Below are 14,252 nucleotides of genomic sequence, written 5' to 3'. Positions count from 1 at the left end.
TGTAACTATCAGGTATATAAGGATGGCTATTGGACCTGTGGAATTTGATGTTCAGCCATAAACTCCAGTACAAAAAGCACTCTGTGTGTTGGAGCATTTTCATGATTCAACTGTCAGGTCTTACTTTAATACTTTGGTGCATTTTAATCTTTTGTGATTAATGGTGTCTCATGACTGACCCAAAACTATACAATATTAATCTTTATTGGCTATTTATCCATAGCAGATAAATCGTGGTGAACAACCAGACACACTGGTAAATTTTTATGATGTATTAAAATGTGATAAAGATGTTAAAACTCATGGAAAGTAAAAACATTTCAGTCAATGAAAGTAATCAATATAGATTAACCCAACTTTGAAGTAAGGCAGGTAAAGGTACAAATGCATTGAGTTTTATTTTTATGAGTTACATATCAGCGGAGATAAGATTCAAGTCTGGAATAGTTTTATGAGTAAATTTTATTCTGGTACATTGATAAAGGTGATAAAAATTGTTCTGTAGTATAAAGTTTCAAAACAAAGGAAATTTTAGTTTTATTTTAATTAAGGTTCACAAAGGTAATCTATTGTATAATAACACCCAATTATTTGAAAATAGTTTTTCAACAGTATACATATTGGGGTTGATGAACTACAAGTTGATAAAACATCATCACAACAAATTTTTATACAATTTCTGCTTGTTGTTTACTGAGCACAATATGAATGTTAACCTACTTTATATTTGAAAATAAAAATAAAATAGAATTTTTAATGTATATAAAATTTTAAGATTTTAGTGAAATCACCTCGTAATATTAATAATACAATAATTATTTGTAAATGTTACTATTGTACAGTAGAATGTATTGGTGGATTGTTGTAGTAACTACTCATCAGGCAGTGAGCGCGAGAGGGAGCGCAAGAGCAGTCGACACAGAGAGCGTCACCATCACAGCGAGAGTAGGCGCTGCAGCAATAGTGGAGTGGCTGTAGAGAGGGATAGAGGGTACACGGCACAGCAAACACAGGCTAGCCAACACAACGGTGTACAGAGTCAAGCTCACAAGCCTAGTAAAGGTACAGTAGAACATTATGTAAAGTGTCACTATTTATTACACTATAAACAATCTGGACTCACTTAAACTATTCTGGTTGTCGTGTAATCTATCATGTTTATAAAAAATAAGTTAAAAATAGGAAAATAACCTCCTTTATATGGAGTATACTGTGAAAATATACACCTTAACATAGGTTAATCCTAGGTTAAAATGTCCAGTTGTAAAACATTAAAGTGGTGTATATTTTATAACATATTTTTAAAATTACCATTTAAAGCTAATGTAGTTATGGTTAGAGACAATGGGGTGCACAATGCAATTATGTTACTAAGGTGTTGGGCGACGAGGCTGTGAAATAACCCCAAGGTGAAAGGAAAAGCTTCAGGAAGCCTTCTTCCTAAAAATATATTTTTTAATCAGTGAATTTGGAGACATTTTGAAGTTTTTTTACTTGGTTGTAGTAAATATATACTAAAATAGAAAAGTGAATCTGTGTGTAATTCCTGTATGCTAGAATTTAAAATAGCTATAGACAGTTCATCTCATTATTAAAAAAGAAGCCGTAACCTAAGGCTTAGAGGTTATCCTTTAAAGACTCATATCCTCTCATCCTCCCCTCCATAAGAACGTCTTTATTATCCCTTCTTAAGCCAAACACTTCACCCAGTGCCATTTCCAATGTTCAAAACAAGTTTTTAATTCGAATCAGTTTCAATGTTTGATTTGAGGAAACAAAGAGTCAAATAATTTTTAGAGCTTTTGACGAGATTTAAACAAGTGAAGGTGCAAGCTCTTTTCATAATGTGACAGCAATTTCGGGACAAAATCTGCAGAAACACATGTCATATTAAAAACATAGGTCAGAATAACTGTTCCATTGACCTGAAATGTTTATCAATGGAGATATGATACCGCTCCACATACTTTTTAAATAAACTTCATATTAATCGGTCAAGAATTATCAGTCTGAATTTTTGAACTGAACCAACACTGACTTCTAAATGCTCACTGATTTCTTCTAGTGCTAATTGGTTGTCTTCTGTCAATAATTCCTGCACACTTTCATCACTTAAACTCATCACGGGCCTTCCACATCACTCATAATTTTTGACACTTTCAAGACATACTTTAGACCATTTAAACCTCTCATAAACTTGTGTACAGCTCATACAGTTGTCAGTAAAAGCACATAATAACTTCTCATACATCTGTTTACAAGTATCTCAAAGTGTTGAGAAAACTGGATACAAATATTGTGATTGATCTTTTTCTAACATATCAGGATGTGATGAAGACCTCAATTTGAACAACAAACTGAGACTGATAGTCTTGTGGAGCTGATAATGCAAATTCGCCAAATCTTAAAATAAGTCAGGTGGAGTACAAAATTAAAGTATGTCAAGTTTCATTGTACTGCAATGCTTATCAGTTGGGACATTACACGGATCTGAATACACTTTTAATGGACTTTGTATTATATTAATTGAGCTATTTATTAAATATAAGAATGTTAATAATTTATACTGGTGTCTCACACCTCACATGGTATAACAAACAAATCTATCATATATATGGCACAGAATTAACTTTAGTCTAAAGTGTATAAAGTAGTTTTTAAGTTTTCATCATCTTAATTTAGACAAAGTAGAATGTGCAAAAAAATACTATCAGCCTCCAATAAATTTAAATTAGGATAAGTTCATTACCTGTTTAAAGCACAATTTATAGTTAAGATAAGATCAGTACATCAGAAATGTTGGCACACATGGCATGTATTGAAGAGGTAGTGCTAACAAGTGGTCGAGACAATAATTTAGTCACATAATGGTTCTTGTGGAGCGTTTTCCATTCATTATCATAATGTCACAAAGGGAAGCTAATTGACTCGCAAAAACTACACTTTCCAAGTACGTCATCTGATAGATGTTCCCCCTTGCCTTTGAACATGACCTAGCCTTTCATTTACATACTCAAATCTTCCTTTTAAAAAGTACATTACTAAGCTTTATTATTTTAATTTGTTTGAAACATAATACACTCAATGCTGTCATTGCACCGTTTAGGGATATGGAATTGTTAAAATCTTAAAGTTTATAAACCAATACACTATTTAACCATTTTATCACAGTCCATGTGCTCAACTTCTAGCACTGTGTGGATAGATCAATATTATTTTTATTTTCACTGAGTTTTCAAGGAATTCTAGTAAAAATTATTTTTCTGTTCATGTACATACTTTTTTAATTTTATATGAGCTCACTTAAAATATTGAGATGTTCTATGTCATTTTCTTTATGCCAAAAAACTACCTGTATTGTGAGTCTAATGTTTTTTTAGAGATATTTTAGAATAAATACAGCTTTGGGTGTAGAAATTTAATATAGGTATTACTAAAGTAGTAGCTCAGGAAGTGGTTGTATGGACCTAAATGGATAACAAAATCTTTTTTACTAACTATCCATATTTTTTATTAAATAATTTATACCTTTAGAACAGTTTAGCCATTGAGATAAAATTTTCACATTACTCTTATAAAGATCTAATTTAAGAGAAATAATAAATCTGTCTAATTCTTATTTCAAAGTAGCTGCTATTTTTATATTTAAATTGGAACAACTTAAAATTTGTACAAACTGACATGATAAAATTTGTCAAGTATAATTTTTTCTGCCTGTTTCATTTCCTATCCCATAGTATAACTGTCTAAAATATAAAAAAATGGTAGTAATATTGTAAAGAATAGTAAGTTTATTGACTAAGCATTTTTAACTGAGAAATATTAATCATACAGTATATGTATTTTTTCCAGAAATAAACAATGCGTATGTCTAATAAAAAAGTGTCCATAATAAATACGATGGTAGGCTGAAAAGTAGTGCACACATGCTTGTAGAACGCTAACGAAAAGAAATAGTGAGATCAGGTAAAAAGTAAAGTAAAGTGCAATTCTTAAGTTTTACAATCATTAATTTATTTTTCGACATAGTCACCATTAAGACTAACACATATCTCCCAACGTGTAACAACTTTTTTTATTCCATCACTCAAAAATTCTTCAGATTTTTCTCGAATCCAGGATCCAATAGCTGCTTTCACCGCATTGTCTGAAGTGTAATGAGTACCCTTGAGATCTATCTTGGGTAAAGGGAAAAATTGCAGGGGCTACATTGGGGGAATAGGGAGGGTGTGGAATTGGTTCAAACTTCAGCTTTCTCATTGTGAGCAGACAAGTGTTGTTGTGTTCCAAGATTTTTGGCCTGAGGCTGCCTCTAACACGACAAACTCAATGTCAGTGTTTTGGAGTCTCTATGTATTGAGACGAATTTACTGTCATGCCTTGTTCCAGATAATCGGTCACATAAACTCGATGAGCATCTCAAAACAGTCAAAAAGATTTTTTTTGGAGATGGTTGTGCTTTGAACTTTTTTGTCACAGGAGAACCAAAATATCGATATTCAGTACTTTGTCTATTCTCTTCTGGATCACATGTCCCCCATCACGATATTCAAAAGAAAGTCGTCTTCTTCGTCATGGTAGTGCTGCAAAAGTTGCCGACAGTATTCCATTCGACACTGTTTATTCTCGTCTGTTAAACGGATATCATAGACAATCCTTCACTTGGATATTGGAATGAGGACAGTGAACCCAGTTATTTTTTATAGATGAATAAAACTAAGTCAGTTCAGTTATTTAACAAAGGCTTCTATTGACAACAGACATACTTCTTGAAGTTGTCCTAAACAAAATATAATAAATGTACGTTTCATTATTTTATTCCGTGTGTATGTAATAGCAACAGAATATTTTATGCTAACTGTTGATATTTCTGGATATAAATGGTTTTCTCTAGAACAATTGTGTACTTTAAAATGAACTTGTATTAAAATCATCACTCAATGATAGCTATATCTCCATTACCAATAGAAGACAAGAAAGAATTGTTGGCCAAGGGGTTAATATAGAAAACATTAAGTTAGGGTTAGAGATAGTGGAGGTTCAAGTCCTATCCTGCACAATTTTAACCCTTTAAGCGTCATGAAAAATTGGACCTGATCCTTGATAAAGTTACAATTTTTTTAAATTTCCAATGTGTAAAGTTAAATTTATTTTCATTTCTGTATATCAAAATAGAGTTATTTAACGATAAATAAAATTTGTTTAGCCCTTTTTGGATTTCCTAGGCTAATTTTTAACTTTTGAGAATATCGTAGAATAGCAGTGTAGTTGTCACTATTTTTTTTATCATTTATTCAGTAAATAGGGGAATGAAACACAGTTTTACAGATAAACATATACTATATTACAAACTAATAAAATTAGAAAAATACATAAGTAGACAAAGAGTGTTTATTTGGTGGCGAGCTGTCACAACTGGCATTCCGCGCGTCTCCCGCAAGCCACTGTTATCGCGAATTTGAACCTTCTTATCGCTCGGCAACCTGTAGGACGGCCATGCGGGGCTTGAATTATATTTCTTGCTTTCTGATAACATCCTTATGACCGTAGTAAATATGAAAAAATTTGGGGTTGACTAAGTAATTGTTCAGAATTACCAAATCTTCAAATTCCGAATCGTCTGGATTCGTCATTCACACGAATAATGGTAAAGAAACAGTAAATAAATACTGGACACTGCTGTATATAATATGAATCATTTACTTTAAAAAGAATAGGACACAACAGAAAATTAGCGATAACCGAAATACATGTGCGTGTACCGGACGCTTCTCACTAACTGGCTAGATGCCTTGACGGGAGCTCCCGTCAATGACTTTGTGAAAGGCGCGGGGCCACGCCCGCTAGACAGTGTTTGGCCAATTAGAAGCCACTGCCACTCCCATTGTAATAGAATTCGAGGCAGGGTAACCCGTCTGTATGTCGCATGACTACTAGAACCATCTAGCAGCAAAATATTCAACTAAAATAGCAGTAAGAAAATAAAGAATGCAAAAACGCGGATCCACGGCAATAACGTTTTGAGCTTGTAGTGGCCCTCCGCGGATCCGCGTCAATAACGCTGGAAAGGTTAATCAATGTCCACATTGTACTATATTACCTCTTTTTTATTTGTTAAGAACTTTCCAAATGCTAAGCTTGAAAGTGGATCAGCTTCTTCTAAACATCCTACAGTTTAAATAATGTCTCAGTTATGAGAATTCTGTCTTTGCTATACTACTGAAACCATACATCCACCACTACTTCATGTCAGGTGAGACATCCATGAGAGTAGATCTCACAGCTAGACCAATTCTAATTTACTCCAGACCCAGAACACAGTTATGTACAGGTCCACATGTCCTAGATTTTGTAGTGTTAAGATAGTTTTGGTGTTGGCTTCTTACGTGGTTTTTGAGAAGATTAGACATTACACTCTTTTATATGACATTTTATTTTCTTACACACAGTTTTGGAATTCCTTGTTCAAGTTTAAGTTAACTTTGACATAATTTACAAGATTGTTTTAATCCTCTACAACAGGTCTGTTACAGTCCTGTTATGTATATGACATCCAGCGACTGAATTGAAAGTTTACAGAACTTTCCATCAATACTGTAAATACAAGGTAGCAGTACGCCACACCACTTATCAGATAACAGGCTTCACTGATGTTAAATGAAAATTTCTAATCTACAACTCCTTTAATTCTCAAGGTGTCATGCAGACAAGTTTACAGAACTTTCCATCAAAAATGTAAATACAAGGCAGTAGTACTCCACACTTATTGGATAACAGGATTCACTGATGTTAAATGAAAATTTCTAATCTAAAATTCATTTAATTCTCAAGGTGTCATGCAGACAAGTTTACAGAACTTTCCATCAAAAATGTAAATACAAGGCAGGAGTATGCCACACCATTTATCGGATAACAGGCTTCGTTGATGTTAAATTAAAATTTCTAATCTACAACTCCTTTAATTCTCAAGGTGTCATGCAGACAAGTTTACAGAACTTTCCATCAAAAATGTAAATACAAGGCAGGAGTACGCCACACTTATTGGATAACAGGCTTCACTGATGTTAAATGAAAATTTCTAATCTAAAATTCATTTAATTCTCAAGGTGTCATGCAGACAAGTTTACAGACCTTTCCATCAAAAACGTAAATACAAGGCAGTAGTACTCCACACTTATTGGATAACACGATTCACTGATGTTAAATGAAAATTTCTAATCTACAACTCCTTTAATTCTCAAGGTGTCATGCAGACAAGTTTACAGAACTTTCCATCAAAAATGTAAATACAAGGCAGGAGTACTCCACACTTATTGGATAACAGGCTTCACTGATGTTAAATGAAAATTTATAATCTAAAATTCATATAATTCTCAAGGTGTCATGCAGACAAGTTTACAGAACTTTCCATCAAAAATGTAAATACAAGGCAGTAGTACTCCACACTTATTGGATAACAGGCTTCACTGATGTTAAATGAAAATTTCTAATCTACAACTCCTTTAATTCTCAAGGTGTCATGCAGACAAGTTTACAGAACTTTCCATCAAAAATGTAAATACAAGGCAGGAGTACTCCACACTTATTGGATAACAGGCTTCGCTGATGTTAAATTAAAATTTCTAATCTACAACTCCTTTAATTCTCAAGATGTCATGCAGACAAGTTTACTGAACTTTCCATCAAAAATGTAAATACAAGGCATTTATCGGATAACAGGCTTCGTTGATGTTAAATTAAAATTTCTAATCTACAACACCTTTAATTCTCAAGGTGTCATGCAGACAAGTTTACTGAACTTTCCATCAAAAATGTAAATACAAGGCAGGTACTCCACACTTACACACCATAAAAATTAATCTACTCATTTTACAGAACTTTCCATCAAAAATGTAAATACAAGTACTCCACACTTATTGGATAACAGGCTTCATGTTAAATTAAAATTTCTAATCTACAACTCCTTTAGTTCTCAAGGTGTCATGCAGACAAGTTTACTGAACTTTCCATCAAAAATGTAAATACAAGGCATTTATCGGATAACAGGCTTCGTTGATGTTAAATTAAAATTTCTAATCTACAACACCTTTAATTCTCAAGGTGTCATGCAGACAAGTTTACAGAACTTTCCATCAAAAATGTAAATACAAGGCAGTAGTACTCCACACTTATTGGATAACAGGCTTCACTGATGTTAAATGAAAATTTCTAATCTACAACTCCTTTAATTCTCAAGGTGTCATGCAGACAAGTTTACAGAACTTTCCATCAAAAATGTAAATACAAGGCATACTCCACACTTATTGGATAACAGGCTTCGCTGATGTTAAATTAAAATTTCTAATCTACAACTCCTTTAATTCTCAAGATGTCATGCAGACAAGTTTACTGAACTTTCCATCAAAAATGTAAATACAAGGCATTTATCGGATAACAGGCTTCGTTGATGTTAAATTAAAATTTCTAATCTACAACACCTTTAATTCTCAAGGTGTCATGCAGACAAGTTTACAGAACTTTCCATCAAAAATGCAAATACAAGGCAGGAGTACTCCACACTTATTGGATAACAGGCTTCTCTGATGTTGCATGCAAAATTTCTAATCTAAAATTCATTTAATTCTCAAGATGTCATGCAGAGATAACCATACAGAAAATAAATTGACATAATTTGATGGTTGAGCATGCACCATTACAGAATTCTTGATGTAGAAATAAAATGAAGTTTAATGCAAAATTTAAAGTCAACTAAGAAATATCTCTTAAGAAATTTTGCCATATGATGATACAATAAAATTTTTGTTCTTTAAGATAGGTTTCATAGTAATGTTAAAATAATAAAAGTTCTGGTGAGGTGTAGAGAGTACTACAACGCAAAAGTTAAATCTTTTCACAGATTTTTAACATTGTCTTTCCACTTAATTATTTTATCATTTTACTTTCAAATCACACTGTTAAAATCACATACAATTGTACGCAGTTTGATTACAAATTTATTTATTTAGAAATTTCTCATTCCCATCACAATTTCCCATAAAACCAATGTAAAAATATTCGCTAATGCTCAGCCAAACCCATGGCGACATGCACCATCATCGAACTCAGTATTGCTCATACAGAAATGAAACTTCATGCAAAATTTCAAGTTTGTAGATAATTTTGTTTCTGAGATATTGTGCAGACATACAGCCAAATAGACAGGCTGAAAAGCAGAAATTAAATTTTCAAACCTCTTGAATGATAGGCTTCACTAAAGCTCAGGCAATAATTTAATATTTTGATTAGTTGCGTATTCGAGATACCAATCCAAGCCACATTATCCAAATCCAAATTCTCCTAGTCACAGTGAAAGTAATATAAATGACATGTACTGATAGGGAGACCTATGTATGAGAAGTCTCTTTTAATTGTCACTGAACTCCAAATGTCCTGTTTTCTTTTCAACGTTTGTAGGGTTAGCTATAGCCAATAGGATGGTCGATTGGAGTAGTATGAACAGCACACCATCCTTAGCTCTATTTCTGAGTGTGAGATGTCTTACAGGAGAACGCTCCCATCACCAGTTGTGCAACCCCTGCCTGCAGGCCAGTCCCCAAGACAACACTAGCCTGGAAGCCTACGATCTCGCCAGTCCTTGCTGCAACTCGCACTGTGTCCCCACATCTCGTCGCCGCTCACGTCACCACAAGTCATCACATGATTCCACCTCCTCGTCAAGAGGTGAACTCTTCCTTTGTCCCCTTCCATTCATGCTACTCTCTGCTTCGTATCTTTATTTGATTCCATTCCGATGGGGTCTGTCATATCTTTCTTTTGATTTTTGTCTTCTCTGATGATTTTAGTTTGTTCTTCAGTTTTGCAATATATATATTATTTTACCTCTGTTGGAATGTGAAGTGTTTTCTCTTCTAATTTGGCTCTGTTGGCTTTGCTTGTTTCAGTCAAATAGATTAAAGGTATCTTCTACTTGTATTATATACTTTTTGTATTTTTATCTCCAGTTGGAATGCAAATGCTGTATATGTTATCTTCTTCAATGACGTTATGCCGCTAATACAATATGTCAGTAATATAGTAGTTATTACGTGTAATATATTGACTCTTTAAAAAGTCATAAATGCAGTATACGAGTCCGGAAAAAACTAGCAAAGTAGTTTGATAAGTAATTCTATTTCTGTAAGGTATAAAAAAAATAATTTATTTCAGCTTTTGTGATAACAATACTTTAGAACTGCACAAAGTTACAATTTCAGTGTTGATAAACTCATCTGCCACAAGCTTGATAAAAACTACGAGTTATAGGTGAAAAGAATGGCAAATTTCTCCTCAGTTACTATTAGTATGTTCTTTGTTTTCCAAGGAGTCTTTAGAATATGTAGTACATTTTTTAAGGCAAGATGAAGTTTATAATTCCAAAGGTAACTGCATTGTTTGTGAAGGACAAAAAAATCTTGGGTTTATTTGTGTCAGATAGATATGTGGTAAGTGGCAACTTCATAATAACGAGCTTGTTTATAACAAAACTGCTTCTAGTTCCAGCATGACAAAAGATTCTGTAAGTGTGGGCGCTGTTAGCCTCCACTAAGGTAATTTGGCGGATGAAATCTATTATTCTAGTTTTTGCATATGGTTCAAATTCAATTACCTAAGTAAAAAATGTGGTAAAGCAACTCATCAATAGAAACGTGAACAAACATTGACAAGGGACCTGAACACTCACCTGTCATTACCGACCAATTTTTGTACCGACAACATTAGAAGAGAAAGTTGTTTGACACAATGTTTGACTTGTGGTAATAGTGCCACACGATGTTATTGATTGTTATTATTAAGACAGTATGTTTCTTTACTTTGAATATTTTTGGACAGTCGATAATTGTACTCAATAATCAGGCATCTCGTTAACCTGCATATACAAGTTTTATTATTTAATAGGAATCAACCCAACCTTTTCCTATAGACTGTCAGTGAGATTCAACAGTTCTTTTCAACAAAATAATTTCTGAAATATTTGTATTATGTTACTGAAGACTTTGTTTTCTTAGCCAAAAATTTTCACTTATCAACTGAACCCAATGCTGACAAGCTGACATTGCTCCATCTCTGTCACTCAGTTGATGTCAACACTCTGCCATTTGATATGGACATTGACTGTTTAGGTGTAGGGTATTAAAATGTGCAACGAATGTTGAGTTATTAATCACAACAAAATTTGTGCAACAAATATATCCAGGTTGAAACTTTTTTAAATGGCAATAATAAAATAAATATTGGTAGTGTAGCCTCCAAAGGTATTTAATATAATTAAAAAATAAACCAGCTATAACATATTTTATTGATCTTTATATGTACCATGTACATTTCAAGTAGTGGAATATATGAATTAAAATGCAGCAAAAGTCAAAACCACTATTATAAGAACAAACATTATATTGGACAAACTGGCTGATCCTTCAAAATTAGATTTAATAAACATATCAAAGCAATGAAAACATCATCAGATTCAAAATATACTGACCATTTAAGTAATATTGGCCATACATACACAAATATCGAAAAATCTTGAAATCTTACATACATGCAAGAAAAGTCACCTAATGTCAACTTTAGAACATTTTAAAATTTACAATGTTTCAAAATGAATCGTGACGTTTTATTAAATGGCTATAAAAGATGTTTGAACCAAAAATGTATTATTTTATAGACTTTTAAACAATATATTATTACACATATTATATTAAGTACAAAATTTAGCCACTGAGGTAGTTATAACACATGTTAATTTAGTTATATTATTTGTTTTATTTTATTTTATTAACCTAGTACCTTAAGTTGAGTTCTCTGAATTTAAAATGTACATAGTACAAATAAAAAAACCATAAAAGTGTTGTAGGTGGTTTATATTTGTGAATAAAAATAAATAGAGCCTAAGCCAAAAATGAATGCTCATTATAATTTTTCACATTTGCTTGTTCTTCTTTTAACTGGATTGTAAATTTCAAGAAAATGCAAATTGCAATATATCCGATACAAAACAACTTAAGTTTTATTAATTTTTTTAATAAATTGTATTTTGGGAGAAATAATGAATTACTAATATCTTATATATGGATAAATTGCCTAAAACAGAAGATTTGTTGAGTTCCTGATCTGGAACATTCGAATATCATTATTAACTAATAATTTTTATTTTGCTTATTATATTAACTTAAACCTCAATAAGTCCACAATCAACAATAAACGTCCATAAAAGATTGCTCTTAGCGCAATCCTTTAAAGTATTTGTTAGCATATAGTTGAGTAGGCAAGGGCACCTACAACTTATGTTATAGATGGTTAGTTATGTTATAGATGGCATTCACTAAATACATCTGGTAAAAAGTTCATTTGTGACCTTAGTGTAAAAATATTTTTTTTCTACTTAAAAATTGTAATTAATTTTTATTGAGTGCTTAAAAAATTATTGAATGCGCAGGAGAATACAAGGAGAAGTGCAGCAACCGTGCAGTTCAAGTGTCATCCAGCAGCTACAAGAACGGTTGCCGCCACGCTGAGCCAGTCTACAATAACCGGGGGAACAGGTAATCTTGTAACCAGAATATTATAACAAGAAATCATTTTTCATAACTTTTTGTGGTCTGATCAGTAACAAAATTGAGTCAGAATGAAAATTAATACACATTAGTAGTGAATAAAATCATTTTAATGAAAAGTGAAAATTACTAGTTGAAAAGTTCATTTCCAAATTTGAAATTTGTAAGAACTAAGATACGTTTTTTCTTATAGTTATTTTACATCCGCAGTTGATTATACTCTTGAAGAATAGTTTTAACTTCAAAGTTTTATAATTAAGTACTATGCTGAATGTTAGATTGTCATTCAAGTTGAAGTAAACAGTCAGCCGTGCCCTAAGTAATAAAAAATATATATATATAAATATTTTTTCAATACACTGAATGGAATTGTTTTCCAGGTACCTGAGCTTGGTCAGTCAATGTAGTCTTCACTCTTGTACGAGCAGTGAACTGAATAGTGGGGCTGAGGGTGGAGTCGCTGTCGCTAGTGGAGGTGGTGGGGGTGGGGGAGAAAGCAGTGGAGCCTCCTACACAACATCTCTCAGCACCGACACGTTGTACTGGGAGCCTCCGAGTGAAGCAGGCAACTCGAGACACCACTCGGTCAAGTCACACCGCACTCACCATGAGCCTGCCAAGCCAAAATCTTGGGACAACCTGACAACAAAAGCTTTTGGAGGCTATGGGTTTGGTTACGGTTACCTAGACAGGGGTGAAACGTCCACCAAAAGTCACTCTGGCTCAACAAAGAACGGTCACACTGCCTCACACAGTCGAAAACAGCAGAGATACGTCCAGCCGACAAAGTCTACAGAATCCTTGCTGCTTCTCCCACAATACCCTACTCTTTCCGACTCCAGCCTGAGCTGTGAATGTCTGGATGCGACTTCCCCAGGTGGAGCCACAGATCATAATAAGAGATACCTCAATGGAGAACAGTTCAGCAGAGATAAGGCGAGTCAAACAGAAAACCGACGAATCGTCAATATTCAACAAGCTCCAGAAATAACTCGTCTGTGATAAAGTACAATATCAAATTGACTAGATTAGCATAGCCTAAGGTTTGTTGACATGAAACTTTGGGAAGACACTGATCATTTCTAGATCTTACATTAAAAACTATACAGGCCTATAAGATGTTTGATATTTGTCAGCAATAAAGGATGACAAAAAATCATTCACATAATTTTTTTACGTATATTTTAAAATCAAACAAATTTTACAACATTATGAATCATCCCACAGTTTCCTGTTGCAACATAAATAGTATTAATGTGTTTCGCTTTTTAAGATTGATAATTTTCTAGTCAAGAAATAAGTGTGAATTTGTTATTGCCATGTATAACTAAGTTTGTTACAAATCAGTTGCACTGTTATTTAATGAGACTGTTATCATCACATCGATGCATATCTTTGTTATTCCGTTATTTTGTTTTATTCACCAGCACTTTTGTCTTAATAAAATATAAAATTTATCATGGTGTTCATTGTTCTTGTTAACCCCAGTCTCCAACACTGATTAACTCCTCGTGTTATGTTTTTCACAGATAAGTATTTCTTTCCAAAACCAATGCTAGAGGGTTTAAAGTTTCTCTTTTTATAATTTAAAATATCAAATTTTCATTTTTATTAATATATATCTGTGCAATCTTATTATTATATAAAAACAATTCAGGT

The 14,252-nt window shown here is 33.0% G+C and overlaps 1 protein-coding gene and 1 long non-coding RNA gene across 5 annotated transcripts in view; one reads left to right on the top strand and one right to left on the bottom strand.

Annotated features, from left to right (window-relative positions):
* Positions 1-14,050, top strand: part of LOC124364241 — a 68,538-nt gene extending 54,488 nt beyond the window's left edge. For 3 of the 4 annotated variants that reach the window (XM_046819578.1, XM_046819597.1, XM_046819570.1), the window contains exons 7-10: positions 869-1,062; positions 9,544-9,720; positions 12,476-12,581; positions 12,974-14,050. In XM_046819578.1, the coding sequence (XP_046675534.1) occupies positions 869-1,062; positions 9,544-9,720; positions 12,476-12,581; positions 12,974-13,595 (1,099 nt within the window). In that variant the 3' untranslated portion in view covers positions 13,596-14,050. The remainder of the gene's footprint in view (positions 1-868; positions 1,063-9,543; positions 9,721-12,475; positions 12,582-12,973) is intronic. The other variant, XM_046819589.1, reaches the window with a different exon arrangement.
* On the bottom strand, positions 508-2,952 carry LOC124364261. Its single transcript, XR_006922591.1, has 2 exons — positions 2,750-2,952; positions 508-1,053 (listed from the first exon to the last, which is right to left on the bottom strand). It is a non-coding gene; the product is annotated as an uncharacterized LOC124364261 (long non-coding RNA).
* Positions 14,051-14,252: the final 202 nt, after the last annotated feature.

Source organism: Homalodisca vitripennis, chromosome 1 (genome assembly GCF_021130785.1).
Source record: "Homalodisca vitripennis isolate AUS2020 chromosome 1, UT_GWSS_2.1, whole genome shotgun sequence".
Classification (NCBI taxonomy): Eukaryota; Metazoa; Arthropoda; class Insecta; order Hemiptera; family Cicadellidae; genus Homalodisca; species Homalodisca vitripennis.
Note: the sequence above shows the minus strand (reverse complement) of the source record. Positions and strands in the feature narration are given on the sequence as shown.